The sequence below is a fragment of the Diuraphis noxia genome, unplaced genomic scaffold (genome assembly GCF_037042655.1).
Source record: "Diuraphis noxia isolate RWA-SAM2 unplaced genomic scaffold, SU_Dnox_SAM2 contig0004, whole genome shotgun sequence".
NCBI lineage: Eukaryota > Metazoa > Arthropoda > Insecta > Hemiptera > Aphididae > Diuraphis > Diuraphis noxia.
Window position 1 is genome coordinate 40,522,356 of NW_028301714.1, and position 20,549 is coordinate 40,542,904.

General features: G+C 33.6%; 1 protein-coding gene across 1 annotated transcript in view; it reads right to left on the minus strand.

The window, feature by feature from the left end:
* Positions 1–13: 13 nt before the first annotated feature.
* The window catches only part of LOC149056045 (uncharacterized), a 31,536-nt gene continuing 11,000 nt past the window's right edge, over positions 14–20,549 (minus strand). Inside the window, exons 3-9 of the mRNA XM_089227876.1 lie at positions 8,140–8,408; positions 5,639–5,804; positions 5,331–5,507; positions 5,082–5,260; positions 4,811–4,946; positions 541–4,744; positions 14–414 (exon numbers count right to left, since the gene is read on the minus strand). Of these exons, the coding sequence (XP_089084002.1) occupies positions 245–414; positions 541–4,744; positions 4,811–4,946; positions 5,082–5,260; positions 5,331–5,507; positions 5,639–5,804; positions 8,140–8,408 (5,301 nt within the window). The 3' untranslated portion in view covers positions 14–244. The remainder of the gene's footprint in view (positions 415–540; positions 4,745–4,810; positions 4,947–5,081; positions 5,261–5,330; positions 5,508–5,638; positions 5,805–8,139; positions 8,409–20,549) is intronic.

Genomic DNA, 20,549 nt, shown 5'->3' on the forward strand with positions numbered 1-20,549 from the left:
AAATTATCAGTAGTAAATATCAAAATACATTTAATAAAAAAAAATCATAAAAATGTATATATAAAGTATATGAAGTTAAAACATTAAACATAATTATATAATGATAAGTGGTAACGATTATCGGTAACAATCTTAATTACAAAAACTCTTGAGCAATTTAAATAAGGCATACATTTGATTGGCTAATTTAAAAATCAAAATGGCTTTACAAACTAATAATTAAATTTCAAATTAACATTTAAGTTTAACGTTTCTTTTGAGATTCGGGTTGATTTTGTAATTCACGTAAAACGTCATCTTCTAAGCTGTCTAATGCATCTAAATTTTCATTTCCAATTTCATTTTTCAACTCCAATTTCAAATGACGAATACCAGACTCTACATCTCTCCTTTGAATATTAAAACCATTTAAAGCTGTAAAAAACCAAAATATTACTATACATATGAAGATATATAAATCAAAAAATGATAAATATTTAAATGATTTGGATACTAATTAAAGAGTTAGCTAATGATGCAAGAAATAAATGTCAAATTTACCTTTATTAAATAGATCTAATTGTTGCTGACCACCAAAACTATCATCTGTAGATATATACGATGGGTACTGGGTAGTCACTTCTTGTATGAATTTATTACTTTCTTGTTCATTTATCGATTCCAAAGGTGGTAGGTAGGTTGGTGGATATTGAGTTGAAGAAGGAAATTGCGGACACCTTGGATCTGGGGATCCAGGATAACATACCAATGATTCTTGAGTAGGACAACGTGGATCAGTGGAACCGGGATAACATAACGGTGGTGGAATAGGTTTAGGAGTTGAATTATTGCATACACAAACAAATGGTGTTTGAACGGGTGTAATTTGTGGACATCTTGGATCAGTTGATCCAGGATAACAGACTGGTGGAGCTGGAGTAGATGAAGATGGGTAGTATGTTGGTGGTGGTGATGGCTTAGGACATCTTGGGTCATTAGATCCTGGGTAACAGACTGGTGCTGGAGTAGTTGGAGGCGATATTGGTTTAGGACATCTGGGATCAGTAGAACCTGGGTAGCAAACTGGTGCTGGAGTAGTGGGTGGAGGTGTTGGTTTTGGACATCTTGGGTCATTTGATCCAGGGTAGCAAACTGGAGCTGGAGTAGTTGGTGGTAATGTTGGTTTCGGACATCTTGGGTCATTAGATCCTGGGTAACATACTGGAGGTGCTGGTGTGGATGGAGATGGGTAGTATGTTGGTGTTGGTGTTGGCTTAGGACATCTTGGGTCATTAGATCCTGGGTAACACACTGGTGGGGCTGGTGTGGATGGAGATGGGTAGTATGTTGGTGGTGATGATGGCTTCGGGCATCTTGGGTCATTTGATCCTGGGTAACAGACTGGTGCTGGAGTAGTTGGAGGCAAAGTTGGTTTTGGACATCTAGGATCGGTAGATCCTGGGTAGCAAACTGGGGCTGGAGTGGTTGGTGGAGGTGTTGGTTTTGGACATCTGGGATCACTTGATCCTGGGTAGCAAACTGGTGCTGGAGTAGTGGGTGGAGGTGTTGGCTTAGGACATCTTGGGTCATTAGATCCTGGGTAACATACTGGAGGTGCTGGTGTGGATGGAGATGGGTAGTATGTTGGTGTTGGTGTTGGCTTAGGACATCTTGGGTCATTAGATCCTGGGTAACACACTGGTGGGGCTGGTGTGGATGGAGATGGGTAGTATGTTGGTGGTGATGATGGCTTCGGGCATCTTGGGTCATTTGATCCTGGGTAACAGACTGGTGCTGGAGTAGTTGGAGGCAAAGTTGGTTTTGGACATCTAGGATCGGTAGATCCTGGGTAGCAAACTGGGGCTGGAGTGGTTGGTGGAGGTGTTGGTTTTGGACATCTGGGATCACTTGATCCTGGGTAGCAAACTGGTGCTGGAGTAGTGGGTGGAGGTGTTGGCTTAGGACATCTTGGGTCATTAGATCCTGGGTAACATACTGGAGGTGCTGGTGTGGATGGAGATGGGTAGTATGTTGGTGTTTGTGTTGGCTTAGGGCATCTTGGGTCATTTGATCCTGGGTAACAGATTGGTGCTGGAGTAGTTGGAGGCAAAGTTGGTTTTGGACATCTGGGATCACTTGATCCTGGGTAGCAAACTGGTGTTGGAGTAGTGGGTGGTGGTGATGGCTTAGGGCATCTTGGGTCATTTGATCCTGGGTAACAGACTGGTGATGCTGGTGTGGATGGAGATGGGTAGTATGTTGGTGGTGGTGATGGCTTAGGACATCTTGGGTCATTAGATCCTGGGTAACAGACTGGTGCTGGAGTAGTGGGTGGAGGTGTTGGGTTTGGACATCTGGGATCACTTGATCCTGGGTAGCAAACTGGTGCTGGAGTAGTAGGTGGAGGTGTTGGCTTAGGACATCTCGGGTCATTTGATCCTGGATAACATACTGGTGGTGTTGGTGTGGATGGAGATGGGTAGTATGTTGGTGGTGGTGATGGCTTAGGGCATCTTGGGTCATTTGACCCTGGGTAACAGACTGGTGCTGGAGTAGTTGGTGGAGTTGTTGGTTTCGGACATCTGGGATCGCTTGATCCTGGGTAGCATACAAGTGGGTTTTGTGTAGATGGAGGTAAATAAGTATTTGGAGGAGTCGTTGGTTTGGGGCATCTTGGGTCATTTGATCCTGGGTAACACACTGGTGGTGCTGGTGTGGATGGAGATGGATAGTATGTTGGTGGTGGTGAAGGCTTAGGGCATCTTGTGTCATTTGATCCTGGGTAACAGACTGGTGCTGGAGTAGTTGGTGGAGGTGTTGTTTTCGGACATCTGGGATCGCTTGATCCTGGGTAGCAAACTGGTGCTGGAGTAGTAGGTGGAGGTGTAGGCTTAGGACATCTTGGGTCATTTGATCCTGGGTAACACACTGGTGGTGCTGGTGTGGATGGAGATGGGTAGTATGTTGGTGGTGGTGATGGCTTAGGGCATCTTGGGTCATTTGATCCTGGGTAACACACTGGTGGTGCTGGTGTGGATGAAGATGGGTAGTATGTTGGTGGTGGTGATGGCTTGGGACATCTTGGGTCATTTGATCCTGGGTAACACACTGGTGGTGCTGGTGTGGATGAAGATGGGTAGTATGTTGGTGGTGGTGATGGCTTAGGACATCTTGGGTCATTAGATCCTGGGTAACAGACTGGTGCTGGAGTAGTTGGAGGCAAAGTTGGTTTTGGACATCTGGGATCACTTGATCCTGGGTAGCAAACTGGTGCTGGAGTAGTGGGAGAAGGTGTTGGTTTTGGACATCTGGGATCACTTGATCCTGGGTAGCAAGCTGGTGCTGGAGTAGTAGGTGGAGGTGTTGGCTTAGGACATCTTGGGTCATTTGATCCTGGGTAACACACTGGTGGTGCTGGTGTGGATGGAGATGGGTAGTATGTTGGTGGTGGTGATGGCTTGGGACATCTTGGGTCATTTGATCCTGGGTAACACACTGGTGGTGCTGGTGTGGATGGAGATGGGTAGTATGTTGGTGGTGGTGATGGTTTAGGACATCTTGGGTCATTAGATCCTGGGTAACAGACTGGTGCTGGAGTAGTTGGAGGCAAAGTTGGTTTTGGACATCTGGGATCACTTGATCCTGGGTAGCAAACTGGTGCTGGAGTAGTTGGTGGAGGTGTTGGTTTTGGACATCTGGGATCACTTGATCCTGGGTAGCAAGCTGGTGCTGGAGTAGTAGGCGGAGGTGTTGGCTTAGGACATCTTGGGTCATTAGATCCTGGGTAACAGACTGGTGCTGGAGTAGTTGGAGGCAAAGTTGGTTTTGGACATCTGGGATCACTTGATCCTGGGTAGCAAACTGGTGCTGGAGTAGTAGGTGGAGGTGTTGGCTTAGGACATCTTGGGTCATTTGATCCTGGGTAACACACTGGTGGTGCTGGTGTGGATGGAGATGGGTAGTATGTTGGTGGTGGTGATGGCTTGGGACATCTTGGGTCATTTGATCCTGGGTAACAGACTGGTGGTGCTGGTGTGGATGGAGATGGGTAGTATGTTGGTGGTGGTGATGGCTTGGGACATCTTGGGTCATTTGATCCTGGGTAACACACTGGTGGTGCTGGTGTGGATGGAGATGGGTAGTATGTTGGTGTTGGTGATGGCTTAGGACATCTTGGGTCATTAGATCCTGGGTAACAGACTGGTGCTGGAGTAGTTGGAGGCAAAGTTGGTTTTGGACATCTGGGATCACTTGATCCTGGGTAGCAAACTGGTGCTGGAGTAGTAGGTGGAGGTGTTGGCTTAGGACATCTTGGGTCATTTGATCCTGGGTAACACACTGGTGGTGCTGGTGTGGATGGAGATGGGTAGTATGTTGGTGGTGGTGATGGCTTAGGGCATCTTGGGTCATTTGATCCTGGGTAACAGACTGGTGCTGGAGTAGTTGGTGGTAATGTTGGTTTCGGACATCTCGGGTCATTTGATCCAAGGTAACAGATTGGTGGTGCTGGTGTTGAGGGGTAGGAAGTTGGTGGAGACGTTGGTTTTGGACATCTGGGATCATTTGAACCAGGATAACATACCGGTGGAGCTGGCGTAGATGATGAAGGGTAGTATGTTGGTTGTGATGAAGGTTTTGGACATCTGGGATCGGTAGATCCTGGATAGCATAATGGCGATGGAGTTGTCTGTGAGGGAACGGGAGCAGTTGGATTGCTTGGTAAAGGTGATTGACATCTTTCTTCCGGGCAACTCCCCAAGCATAACTGAAACATAATTAATATTTTATCACATGATTATTTGAACAGTAATCAGAAATATTTGACAGTTACTTCAACGTTGCAGGTAAGGTACACTTGGTGTTTATCAGGGAATTTGAACGCAGTTACATTTGTATATCCAATAGTCGTTATACCACTTTGATCAATAGTTTGAGTTTTTTTCCACTGGGATATTAATTTTTTTCTCCTAAAAAATGCTTTAAGGTATTATTTAAACCTTTCATAGTTTTTATAGTTAATTCGTTTAAAATATTTATAATTTATGTTTTTTATTATTTAGATTTCTGTACTTTATGTTGCGTATTTTTATCTAATTAATTACTTTGGACATCCTGATGAATCAGTCAACTGTATGCTTGTAGTTGTTGATGATTCATAATTATCATTATCATATGCCCAACATTCTCTTACTCTTACATCGTATGCTTCGTCAGTACTTTTAACGTATACAATTAATGAAAGTGTTTCACCAATTTTTATTATTTTGTCAACTGGTGATGTCTATGACAAATGTACATTCCTATTAAAATTTGTATCTTTTTTTTCAATCTTTTTAATATAAAGAACTTACATTTGGATATTGACCTCTTTGAATATCCATCCAGCATTGTAGTGTACCTTCATTCCCAGATGGAACAGATACCACTTCCAACATATCAACTACTATAGGCTTGAAACGTACTCGTTTACCTGTACCTGGTTTTGTTTCTGAAGGGCAAGAGACTTTTCGTGCTAAGTCCCATTCTTCCTAATAATTAAAGAATAACTTTAAACATTATTCAAAGGAACATACAATTGTATTTAACTACAAGGTACTAACTTTTTAAGCAATTTTTATTTATTCTGCTTGTATTGAAATTATGATACGGAATAGCTTACCTGAATTGTAGTGTCTGTCTGTATAATTATTGTATTTTCAATAGAGCTTAAGTCACAACCACCACCGTCTTCGCTTGTTGAACAGCCGTCATCTACAGGAGGACGACAATCTTCTATTGGTATCTGGAACTGATATGAATTCTTTCCTGAATTGCTCTGCACAAATCTACAAACCAAATGTTCTCATTATTATTTTCATTTTAATCTATGTATAATTGCTATAATGTATCCATAAACCATCCTTCATTTAACTTAATTATGATTTGTGTTTTTCATGATACTAATTATAAAGTTTAGTAAGTGCAGTTTTTCTTCAACACTTAAATATAATTTTAATTTAAAATATTAATTCAAGTATTAATTATACCTTATAAATAAATTAGCAATCGCTGAAATGTTCAATGATTATATTTAAGTTAAAACATTTATACACCTTCATATTTGACGTATTATCATGCATGTAGTTGTTATATTAAATAATAAACTTATTATAAGACATTATTAATATTGTCTAAATTGTTGTCATAAATATTAGATTAAACATATTTATATACACGAGTAGCTTTTTTTTGTCATCATGGGGACTGGACTGTTTGCATATAATATATTATACTTGATCCCATATACACGAAAAGCTATGTAGACAATTATTAACACGTGTCTAATATGCTTAAGTGTTGGATCATATTAATGATTCATTTAATTTTTTGTATGGATTTTCGAATAATTAAATGTTTGTTAAAACAATTATGTTTTTCCTGCGGATAGGACTCAAGCACTTTAATGTATTTTTCAAAATGAACCTTTTACTCGTATGATGTCAAATGCCAATCTTGACCCTTCGTTTCTTCTATGCCTATAAGTTACTGTCTAGCTATTAATTGTATTATTATATAATAAATTGCACGATTAATGTGTAACTATATAATATGTTTAATATGTATATATGTTCAATGGGTTTATCTTCTATATTTAACAATATAAAATAAAATAGTGATTTTAAATTATATCATACTGAAATCTTTAGAGAATTTTTCTAGTTGTGTATCCAATAGGATATAACATTATTATACAGAGTAAAATTTGTCATTTCCACAAACCAACTACGAGTTTACGTATAATGTATTATTTGAAACCTTAAAAAAATATATTTTTGTGTGATAGTGACTTGTGTAATAAAAATAAACACGAATTTAAAACTATAATGATAAAAATACCATCAAATATAAAGTTTAATATAAATTACACCCGATCCAAAGTTACAGAATTTTTTGAATACGCAAGTGTTTATGTGAATTATTCATAATTTATATTGTCTATTATAATGTTATATATAATATTGTGAAGGGATTTTATACATTGGTTTATAATTTATTATATTTAACATCAATTGAGAATTATTTCGAAAACATATTAATAATATTTATCTTGATAAATGACAAATAGTAGAAAGTATAACTACTTTAATTTAAAGTTGTGTCACATACAAGGAGTTTAATCTTTATATACGATAACATTTATTGAATAATTATAAAAACTATTATACGTCAATAAACGATGGAAAATTTAATTACATGTTATAAGACTGTAGAAAGAACATTAATTTCCTTAAAAATCAATGACTAATATAATAGAATTTACATTCTGTTAATTATTTTATATTTGGTTATTATTGCGTATAAATTAGAAAAATTAGTTTATTTTATTTTATTAGGTGTATACAATAAAGGCGGATAAATTAAAAAATATACATCAATAAAACTAAAATTATGACATTAAAATTACATGGTATTTCAAAAATCGTCGTCTATTTACGAACTGATAGAGTTCGATAACGGTTAGTTGCAGGTTAACAACTAATGTATGAATGGAAAAGTAAAATAAACAAGTGTATTTTAAGTTATCTAGTTGATAAATTTGGAAAATTAATGATTAGTGAACTAGGTACGGTGCAATCCATCAGCGGTGGATTGAGCGTAAAAGAAACGGCGATTTGGAAATTCATCCCTGGCCACCACGTTCCCCTGACTTCACAGTGTGTGATTTTTTTATGGGCTACATAAAATGTAAAGTGCATATACCACCATTAACTATAAATATGGAAAAGTTTAAAATTAGAATCAAATATGCTATCAATGCCGAGATACCAGATATGATTAGCAACGTTTGGGAGAAATTTGGATACCCTAAAGATGTAGGTATGTCGGGCGCCACATTGAACATTTGTAACCAATTTAATTAAGATTTGACTATTTTAAGAATATATTTTACTTTATGTCACCCTTTATCTTCATTTTTAAAATAAAAAAAAAATAAAATTTAATCAGATGAATACTTTTGAAACCATGTATATTATTACAATTTGAAAATATTACGAATTATATAAAGTTTCATAATCCATAATAAGACCGAGATCATGTATAAATATTGGTTTAAATTTTTTATATAGGATCAACGTTATAAAGCTTTCAGCCATCCATGAAGAACCATTGTACACTCACATGCATTTGGGGTCGTCATGTCGACCTTTGCTGTAGATCACGCCGTAAAACGGTTCCAAGAATTCGATTTCCACGGCTATGATACCGTTCGAAGACGCGGCGCCGCAGTCCACGCGAATGCCTTTAAGCTGCACCCTGTGGTCTACGCCATTTTCATGCCCGTAATCACTCTGCCGCACGAACCGGTTGGCCATGGCGGAGTTCATAATTATCACACCAGATTCATCTTGGCTAGGGTCCACGCCAATGTCTAGTTGCAATCCGTCCCCCTGTAAAGCAAATATATCGTAAATATTAGTAGGTAAGTCACTGGTCTTAATTTTTAAAAAATCTTGGCCATAGAAAATCTTGTGAAAAACCCATCCCAAGCAATAATCATTTTATCGTTGACAAAACGCGCGAAATTGATGGCGAGAGCAGTAATTTTTGAACATATACGTCAATAGTATTATTTTTACTGTTTTTTAATAACATATTTATACACCTCAACTGTTAAAACATAATAATAACCACAATTTTTCCCAAATGTTTATGCATTATTCCTATAATGACAAGATTGTAGTTTTTTTTTTTTTTTGTTATGGTAAGATTTACTTTTTAAAAAATACGGTTATTATTGAATATGATCTTTTATAAATTTATTAGGGTTATTTAAATTTTTAAATATTATACGCTTTTGATTAGAACCTACAACCTACTTAATATTTTTTTTACGAATGTTTTCTTTAATCGGAAAATAAATTGTAACAGTAAAGTACAATGGAAATTAATTTAAAAATAAAAAATTTTAAGGGCTGAATATCTATGCTAAGATCACTTTAACTTTAGTATTAAAATGAATATTTTCATTTTTACCATCCAAATTTTTAGTTTGGCTAATCAATAATAAATATTGTGTAACCGACAAATAAATTTTAATGAGTATGAATTAAATAATCGATAACTGTATACGCTAGATCTAAGTACAGCTGGAATGACCAAAATTCACGAAAAACTCAATGGACATATTCGTCGAGGTTATAACAGTTTAGAAAACTTTATCCACATTTTATGTAACTGGTTTAATATACCTCCAACGAAAATGCACAAAAGATAAAACTTTTCTGAACCCGATAAGTTAGAATTAAATCAATTAAATAACTATGGTAAATCACTCAATAGACACTAACGAACAATTATTCGAATAACATATTTATATTAAATTATTGATCTGACATAACTAAAACATTGTACTAATAATTGTATACATTATTATAACATGTCTTCTAACTCGTTTATAATTGTAGTATCTAACTATTTTATATTGCAATTTATGCATTGAACACTAACGTCACTTAATTGAAAAAACTTTCAAAATAATACATTTAATTAGAAAACAATTACAATAATAAATATAAAATATGAAAAACATAAAAACTGTATACCAAATTAATAAAAAAATAAAATAATTAAAAAAATAAAATAAATAAATAAAATAATTATATACCAAAAATAAATAAAAAATTAAAAGCGACATAGAAATCAAAATCTGCATCTAAGAATTATTGATAATAACTTATACTTATTACGTTTTATTCGAAACCTACTGGCAAATCAGTCAGATTATTTATTTACAATAGACACTAATATTATCATCTGTAGTATCATTTTTATTATTTTACAAGCATTGCAGTGATCTGCAAATAAACGTAGCACACGGTCGGTCGTAAAGCCGTAAACGATCCATCGGACTGGAAAAACAACGTTATAATAATATTATGTTACACGTATATGACTCGTAAGTAAGTAGTGGTACATAATACGACGTTAACGAATCGTTTGTCGTGGGTAGCGTGGGCGTCGATAAACGCCATACACACATACGCGGGTTAGGTAGCTGCGGTGGCGCGATTGTGTCGTAGATTATAATAATATACATAATATAGATACCTATATTATGGCCTATGGGTGACTAATAAAATAAACTAATATAATATAATCATTTCATAAGAGGCCACAATACGATAATATTATAGCGTACCTATCGACTGTCAGGATATAAGATCCGACGAAATAAAAAATAAAAAAACACACACGACGAATATAATGTTAATATATACGTACCTATATAATAATATAGGTACATAACGTCATTCATGTATATAAAATATATTGTTTCCGGTCGTGGTGAAAGCGCCGACGGTATGGATCAAAGGTATACAATATACTGTTGTCTCCACCTATCCCCTCCTCAACCACTCGGGCAGAAGACCGACGCGCGTCATTCGTGGAGGAGCTGCAGATGATAATATTATGAAAGGATTGCTCGTTTAACCGGCAGTAGATAAAATACTTCCTCGCACGACGCCCATGCAGTGTACTTCTTGTACAATAGTATTGGCGGAAAAGGAAAAGTGCGGCGAGGTAGAGGTTCTTAACTCTTCCAGTCTCAGGTTCGGGTCAAAGGTCGTGCGCTATAGCGTTATTATAATAATGCTGTGTGTGTAGGTATATACATAATATAACCTACGATAAAACAACGTGAAAGGAACACGACGGCAGCGCGGCAGTGACGTCTTATTATAATAGGTATATCTACCTATCGAACGAGACTTTTTCGAACGATCGACGGTGAATACAGCGGGGACGAACTTTTATTTATTTACCATTAACATTCCACAGGTCACGTAAATCGCAATAGCTTCTTCACGTCCCCGGGGCGCTGGAGACGAGAGCGTGACGCAATTCCGGTGTGTAAATGTGAGGAGGGGGAAGGGGGTGAACCCGCGATGTCGCTTATAATGATAGTCCATCTACGAAATAATAACGCAAAAAAATCCATCTCTTTCGGGATGATACTTTGGCCTCGATTCGGTACATAATTGCGTTGACGTTGGTATAACGTATTGACGTAGTATATATACCTATACGTAGGTATATAATGCCATTATCGTATTATTCACGGATTTTCGCTAATAGTGAAAAATATGCATGCGCGCACGTGGGTTTTGTATACACGTAATAATATTATAATGATAATAATAATAATAATACACGTGTCAAACAACACTGCAGCCGCAGGTAGCACAGTAATGTATAAGACGAGACGACACGATTCCATAGTATTACTAGTATCAGTCTTCGGCAAATTTAATATAGCCATTGATTGATGTTCGTATGATAATATTTCTCGTGTTGTTACACGTACATAATTATGCGCCGTTAAAACGACGACTTTACAAATATTTAATTCCATAAACCGGGTGTATTATAATAACTTAATACTTGATTATAATATGTAATATATTGTGTTGTGTAAAAACTGGTATACGAATTACGAATGAAAGTCATTAAAATAATCAGAGTCAAAAGTATGAAAATTAAATAGTTTCGAAATGTAATAACAAGCTAAGCATCAAAAATGTTTATAAATATTGTGATTGCACATGTCAATAATGTTGACAGCGATCAAGTCTCGATTCTTCCAGTGATATAATTTAAAATCTCTGCTGTGGGTGAATTGCAGTCCGGCGTGTTGTTGACGACGTCAAAGACGAATGAATTCCGGCACGATAACCTTTAAGTTAAAGGTGACTTACGACCCGAGTAATTCACCGGCTTCCATGTTCCCTCTAGAACACCTTGCAACTGTACCAGATGTGAAAGTTTTCACTCAAAACTAAAAATCTCGTTCTACACCAGATATGTGTATCGACCAAATGCGTCAATATGTTACTTCAAAGTTGAAATTTGATCTATTTGATACTTACATACAATTCAGAATGAAGAGTACAAAACGAATAGAATATTTCAAAAAGAAGCGTTTATTATAAACAATAGACGACAAAGTTAAAAATAATAATTGGGCAGTTTTATTTCGTTAAAATCTTTAAATTTTAAGTTTTTACCATACTACTATAATCTTATATTAAAAACTTACGAAAAACCCACTCAACGAAAAGACGAGTTAGTCAACCTCCCCGTGATATCTCCAGGATAACTATAATAGGCTGACATGAAGTGATATTTTTTATGTGCCCGTCATTCGGATGTCTTTCTCATAAACCTGGTCTGTATTTCTTACTTTATTAACAGATAGGACCATAATAATTTACCATCACAGAAAAAATTGCCAAAATGTTCAGTATTAGTGAGAATAATAAACATAGTAATTGAATAAACTTTTGTCATATGATACGTTTCACATGTTTAAACGCAAGTAATGCCTTTTAATTTTGTAGACTCATTTATGAAAATAAATAGTTCATCACACGTCTTGAAACGTACTCTGCAAGTTCAAGTGAATATTGATAACTCAAGGAAATCGATAAGTGTCATGTTCATGCCAGTTACCGTATACCTACATCATATTACACAAGTATAAAGTTGTCAGTTAACCTTCCACATTATCCGTAAATTATTTTTAAAGACTGTAAATTCCAAAACTATCAATGAAGATGGTTTTCAATTGATTAAGTTGAAAAAAAAATATAAAAACAAGTTAAAAATAAATAGTGAATTAATATTGGAACGAATTTAGTTGAAAAAATATGCTCATTAGTTCCTGTAATGAGATAAATATCAATTTTTTTATTTCAGTCAAGTTTTTATTGTTGAAATATTTTGTGGAGGGAAAATTCACCTATCTAACTGTTAAATTTCAAAATAATCGTAGTAAATTTAACATAGACTGCACCATGAATTCCTCACAATCATGGACATTTAGTAATACATCCGTTAGAACGTTATTCACGATGTTTATCTAATATTTCGTGCCGGGATCACCGACCGACCGTCTAACGTTGCAGTTGGATTTTTAACGATAGTATAACGACATGGTTTATGTGTATTTTTTAAATAGACGTCAGATGATTTCTGTTAAATATCGAAAGTGAAACGTAGTCCGTCAAGCTTTTTCGACCACTTTCCCGTTGGCCGCAACCCCCCGCTACCACGCCCACGGGTAATACGTACGTAAATCACAAGATTATTAAAATGCGTTCCTTATATTATTATTACTTTACGCGTGTCGATACAACGACTAGTGATCGCGTCTTAGGTTCGTATCCATCCGTTTTTTTTTTTAAAGAAATTGACAATTCGATCGTTATCACATGCTAACTAATTTAGTTGATATCGGAGATTAGAGCTGTAAATTAATGATTTTTATAGAACTCAATTTATATAAAAACAGATAGGTGCAACAGCTATATAGTTACAGTTACAGTAATTTTGTCAAAACTGGAGTCAACATATGTTTAACCAAATATTTTTCAAGACTAAGAAAAATATAAATTTAGAATTGTAATATTTTTATTTTTAATAATTATTAGTATGCCCTATGAACTTAATTTATTAACGAACAATACTAATATTAAACATACAAATTTATAGTTTTTTTTATCGTGAGTCGTTTCAATTAAATATCTTAAATATATATATATAATTTATATTATCGGTCATTTATATTCAAAACGTATGAATACCTAGTGGTTTTACATTGGCTTCTTAATAAGAAATGATTGAGGTAATTTTTAGTGTACAAAAAGTAATCAGCAATAATAAGAAATGATATTAAAAAAGTCCACTTTAAAATTTTGGCTTTTCAAAAAATTATAGGTAATAAGGTTCCGTTAACCTAACAATTCGTTGGGTCTTTTGTCTTTTTAACAATACTTCTTGCTGAAAAAATATTTTTTTACACACGATCGAACAATTAAAAATACATAAAAAACGGCGAACGGGAAGAGTTATATGTGTATGTATAACATTTTTTAAGTAATTGGATCGCACACGTGTACAATACAGAAGCCGTGCTATCATTAAAACTATCACAGACAAAATTAGTTTTTTTCTTTTTGGAATAAAATTTTCGATTGCATTATTATCCCGTTCGGCCATGTTCGTGTTCTTCATCTTTTGTAAACCAATGTCTAGATCTCATGTTACGTCATCACAGCTGCAGGATAGGTTCTTTTTTGTAATTTTTTCCCTAGTAAATATACATTCTACATTTTACGATAGTATTTCAGTACAATATTATCTTTTTTACGTTGACACTAACATGAAAATTGCTGCACAAATGAAAGTAATAAGTTCGCAACACGCATTATATTTAAAAGTTTAAACGTGGTAAATTCATATAGTTTTCTTATCACTGTTTATTGGTCATAAAATGATATTCCAAAAGTACCTAGTCCAATACGACGAACCACGTAAATTCGCAGAGTCCATGCCTGCAATTTGAACATCAAAATAAACCAATTTAACCTTGGTGTTAACTTTAATTGAATAAAATGTTTCTATACAAGACCATATCTAGTGATTTTATCAGAAATTGGTTAATTTCGATTGCCCAAAAACGTCCATGTAATTCCGACACGAATAACCAGTTATATTATAATCAGTTATATAATACACTTTTGAAGACAAACATTATTGAATTTAATCACAATAATTTATATAGGATATTAACTACCTATACGTGATGCAATTAGTTTATTATGAAAATCGAGATTTTTTTGATGATGCTACAGTATATTTATACCCATACAAGTAGCGTTGGTATTTTTGCCATAAGAATCAATAATTTATTAGAAATTTCAACGGTATAACCCGTTTGTGTATAATTGTCTGTACAATTTTTGGTATGATTTACAATACGCTGTTTTTTACGAGATTATAAAAGGTATTACGCGAATAATAGTTTTGTTTCATAATTATAAGACATGCGACGAAATGTTGTTATACCTACATACAAAAAAATTGGGTTCTGAAGTAGAATAAAAATGGCACAACGTATGGTCGAAATTTTATTAATCAATATAATGTTGTTTTTATATATGTCATGTTTTTTATTTTTATTAAAAGGAATACTAATTCACAAAAATGAGAGTGAAAAGTCCCAAAATACAGATAAACCTTATATACAGTTAATTTATGAACAAACCAGGAACTACTATGCATATCTTAATATTTTACTTTAACGCATTTATTATAATTGTAACAAATTTTTTATAAAATAGAATAATTATTAATTTATAATAAAACATTCCCAAACGACATATTTTGTTTATTTTTTCATTGTGATCGCTTTATAGTTGTGCAAAACATTTAGGTACCTACCTATACATTGATGATTAAAAATAATATTAATTAACACTATGAATTAACGACGCATATAATCACGAAGTTTCGAAATAATAAAAGAAAACGAAATAAAATTATACAACCCGAAATATAAAATTCACTCAGTCTGCATGCCAAATATTTAGAAGCAAGTTAATGTAATAATTCTTAACTCCAGGTAAAAAAAAAAAATGCTAATAGTGTATTTTAAATTTTAAAAAAACCGAGTACACTGTTTTTGGTTACAATTAGAACCAGGAAATAGATACAATTAAATATTTATAGACACGCATCACTAAAAAATACCAAAATAAGCTTAAAAAACTGTATGTCTAACGTTACATTATACACAATTATTACAAAATATGAATTTTGAATTGCATGCAATTTAAAATTAAAATGTAATAATTAATTGTTTAATTTTTCTAAGCTAATGATTGAAAATACTTAGCCTAACCTTAAAACATTAAATTACATAGCAATATAAATAAGTCAAAATAAAACGTGTTAAAAAAAATCTACATTCGAGCATTAATCATGGTAATAATTCGCAATTATCTAGAGTGTATATTATTTATATTATATGGATCGTATAACTTTAAAAAACGCAAACTAAATTATGTTTTATTCCTCATCTTCTTTCGGCCATAATAACGATCCATGTAGAAAACTTTTCCCGCGGCCATATATATTATAATATATAAATTATCAAAAACAATAATTTTGCATCGCACAAGGCTCACTCACTATAATATTAACTTCAGGCAGACAATATTTGAATATTATCGTCTATAAAAGGTACTGGATGTGTATATATTTATGTGTATATATTTCTACTCCGTGAAACTACCGAATAATTCATACCGAAACTTTGAACCACGTGCTCGGTGAAATTGACAAAAACTTCCATAGCGACGTTTATCATAATACCAACGGCTGTGGACGAATACATACATATATGATATATATATATATACAGGGTGATTTTTTTATCGAAGAACACTCATACTCATACACTCATACTTTTTTAAATAATGAGTGTTCTTCGATAAAAAAATCACACTGTATATATAAATGTTTGATATAATATTATATATCTATAACGTATATCCGTTCAAGTTGCACAATAGTCATATACCACATAATATGCATATATAATATTGGTATATATTATTATGTATAATATTGTATATATTCGCGAAATATCACTCATCGTTGCACCAAACCATTATTTTCATTACAAAAAATGTATATTCGTGCAATAAATTATATAACTGTCGTCTCCACCACAGCGGTCTCTTCGATTTTTTTTCCTTGAGATCGGTGAAACCAGAAATCCGTTATAAAACAATAAATGCTTATTTTTGGTTTAATTACAATACGCCTGACAAATCGTTTTTTGGATAGAAGAAATTATCTAAAAACTGCATAATATATTATTATTGTATAGCTTTTCTATTTAGTAGGAGAGACCGTAAACAATTAGACTCTTACACAAATGTATATTAGTGGCATTTGACACTTCCTGAAACTTTGAACATTTAAAAATTCAATTTATTATTTGTCCATTAATTAATGGTTTAGCTGAGTTATTTACATATCTTGTTTTTGAAAGAGTGTTATTGCAAAAGTTGTGTCTCAGTTTTTATGTGTTTCATTACTAAGTTACTGTTTACAAGTGATCGAACTTATTTCAGAAATAGAACTTGCAGTAGCGTTTGTAAGTTAAAGCATATTGTGGTCAACGGAGGTAATCGAAATGTATTGAAATCTTCTAAGACGAATGTATTGTAACTAAAACATACAAATTCTTTAAGGAGTTAAACTGTATAAACATCAATTGTTATAATATATACGTATGTGGTTCCCACATTCGACCTCTTAGTGAAATCTTGTTTTCTTCGAAAATTATTCCTTCGTCGTCGGTATATATACTGTTTGATATAATCGGTCAAAGAGTCGTCCGCGTCCTTGGTATTTATAAACGCGTTTAAATTATTCATAATCCTTATAATAACATACTATACTGCAGGCGACGCGTAAGGTTCAGGCACCTATCACCAGCTACTCAGAGTTTCGTAACATTTGTATCGGATCGTCTTCTTCTTCTTCATATTCTCCGACAAACTACGACGACGAGTCAAATGTCATTATGTTGTAAAATAATAAGCGCTCGTTGTAAATCTTTACACGGCATCATTATCCGATAATCGTATAGTAGCCCATCGTTAGAATCATATTTATCCTTGTCTTTCTCGTTTGCGGTATTCAGACTCTCGCACCTCCCTCTCTCTTTCGCTGGATATGTCGCAATCGTTCAACGAGCGCCGATTACAGGACGTAACACCGTAATAGTTGTGAAATATATATATATGAGGGCTCGGTAAAACCACCGTTGAATGATTAATGAACGTCGGGTACGACGCTGCCATCACCGCCAAAGTTAAAACTCCTATATGGTTGCACTTTGTCAGTCAAGGACCTAACCCTACCACCCTTACCACTCCGGACATACGATGAGTTATTATAAAGTTTATGTTTACCTAAAATATGATAAATATATAAATATATATGAATGTCTTATACAATAAAACTGAAGACGATATTATCGCGAGGTGCAGAAAGTCACACTAGTTAGCTGTGCCTTTTGTTATGCGGCACTCCGTTATCCCAACTGGTATTCATACGGAAACTTTACAAAAGTGTATATTATTTACGCCTTACTTAGTGACAATAAGTTATAAAGATCTAAGTTAAGAATACCTCCACGTGCAAGTCGTATTATATTAATGATTAAACTCACATGGCCTTCTAATATATTTGTAAACTATCGTTGCACGACCGTCAACAGTCTACAACATTACCCTTACATTATTTTGTATAAGTGATAAATTTTTGCTTATAGAAATACCTATTTTAGCAACTTAGATACTACCTATTTCTTTACTCGCTTAAGAGAAAGAATTTTTTTAAAGAAAATTGAAATATTCGACAACCATATTTGTAAGCTAGAATATTGTATTGATTTCGCGCAGAAAATATTTTATTGTAATTAATTTTAGTCATTTATTCGTTGCAGTTTGTGCCGATCGTGTAAATAAATTCATTGATTTTTTTTTATTTCGTGATTTTTTTTACATCCAATAATGTTGTATTAAATTTTTCTCTACAACGGTCCTTATCATATTTTAATTACTACAAAGTATGAAGCATTCTTTATTAATTATTGGAAATATTAATTTAACAAATTGTATATAAGTACATTTTCTGTCCGCTCGCTCAAAAAGTTATCGAAAACTGAAAAGGGATAGACGGGAGTAGATACCCTAGCAACTACCTTATAATTATTATTAATGATATACCCGCTACCGAGTAACACATTATATAAGCGCACTGTAAAGATAATCACTTGATTTTACATAATTTTTTATAACTTCAGTTGGGTTTTTGGGAAAACAATTAATAATAATAATTTATGATAAAGATATTTGTAATACAATTTCATTAACCCTTTCAACATCTTTTAGTGTTTATGTGTTATTTCTTATTTATATCTTTTAAATGCTCCACAAAGTTTGAAACTCAAAGCACATTGTTTAGTATACACTAAATAGTTGAATACCATAATGTTAGATAGAGTATTATGTACCTACCTATTATAAAAGATAAACTTTAGACAATTCTGAACTTTCAGAGTAAGCAAATTGTTTGTACGAATTGTATAATTATTTTGATGTCTTACTATTTCCAATTAAGGTTATTTATCTTTCAAAGGATCTCGTACAAATTTTCCCAAACACGGATTTTCTGAATAAATTTATAACGTTTCACGATGCAAATATTTTCAAGGTACAATACTGAATTTCGATACACTTATACAATTGCTGTACTTTGGGTAGCTTTTTGGACTGATTGTGACTGTTATGTGAACACAATATTCTCCGACCACCCGACCACTCATATATTTGCATAATCAACAGCACGTGGTACTCAAGATGGGTATATTATCACGCACTCAAATCCGTTCAGTGGGAACGTATATGTATAATATATATCATAAATTATAATAATTAAGTTAAATATTAATGATTTTTTTTTATTCTCTCTATTCACATTCTCGTCATCACATTTCTTACGAACTTAATTATAACTTATATACATGCAATTATTATACTTAAACCGTAATATTTAAAATTAATGTTCCGCAATAAATTGATTCTATAACGGAAAAAATAAATAACAAACCATGATATATAATATACGTTAGTAAAATTGCGATCCATCTCAATTGCTATTTCTTTACGATCTTTGTCATTGTAGGTTCATATTAAATGTACCGTATTGTAGACTATACTACCTAAGTTACAACAAAAGTTAGTGGGATTATAATTTGTTTCTATTTTTAATCGTTTCTTGTCTTTTTTTAAAGTTACTATGTATTACTATAAGTTAACGTGGCCGACATAATATAGGTACGTACTATAATTTTTATCAGATATCAGCTATACTGTGATTGCCCAGGCAGGAACCAACAACCGTTCGTTTTGACAAACAAATCAAATTTTTATCACCGATCGCCAGTACCCAATAATCTTCCTCTTATCGGGTTATCATTATAATGCAGTGCACCGATCAAGTTGATTAAAATAATTTTACATGGTTAGCACACATCACGTATAACTTTTATCGCTGGATATCTTTATTTTTCGTCAAACATATCGACGATGTTATAATTACCTATCGTACCATCATTAGAATATGGTATTTTCGGGATTTAATGAGAATTAATCGGGTTCACGTGTTCCAAATTTGTCACGAAATAAATTAATTCACACGCTCAGATGTAAATATTGACATTTTTATTCCATTTATATAAATTATAATTTGCAATATAGTTTTCAGAAAGAACACAAATAATGAATAAGTAGACCAAAACTGATTAATCAATCTATGATACGTCTTCTATGCAAACCGACACTGTATGTATTTAATTTGTTAAACTGTATTTTAATAGGTAGGTACCTACCTACATTATGAAATGGCATGTTTCGTGTAATTTATTAAAACATCGCATAGTGACGATCGGGTGCGGAGCTATAACGTTGGAGGCGTGTGAATGCGCATCGAGAAAGCGAAAGGATTATTATAGTGCCTATTATAATAATAATATCGTACATTATAATATTATGTATCGAAGGCGTTTCGGACGTTATTTCGATAGTATAACAATTAACATAATGCGATCTATATATTATGCAGTATGATGTAGGTATTGTCTTAGTGATTTTGAGTTTCAAATTGTA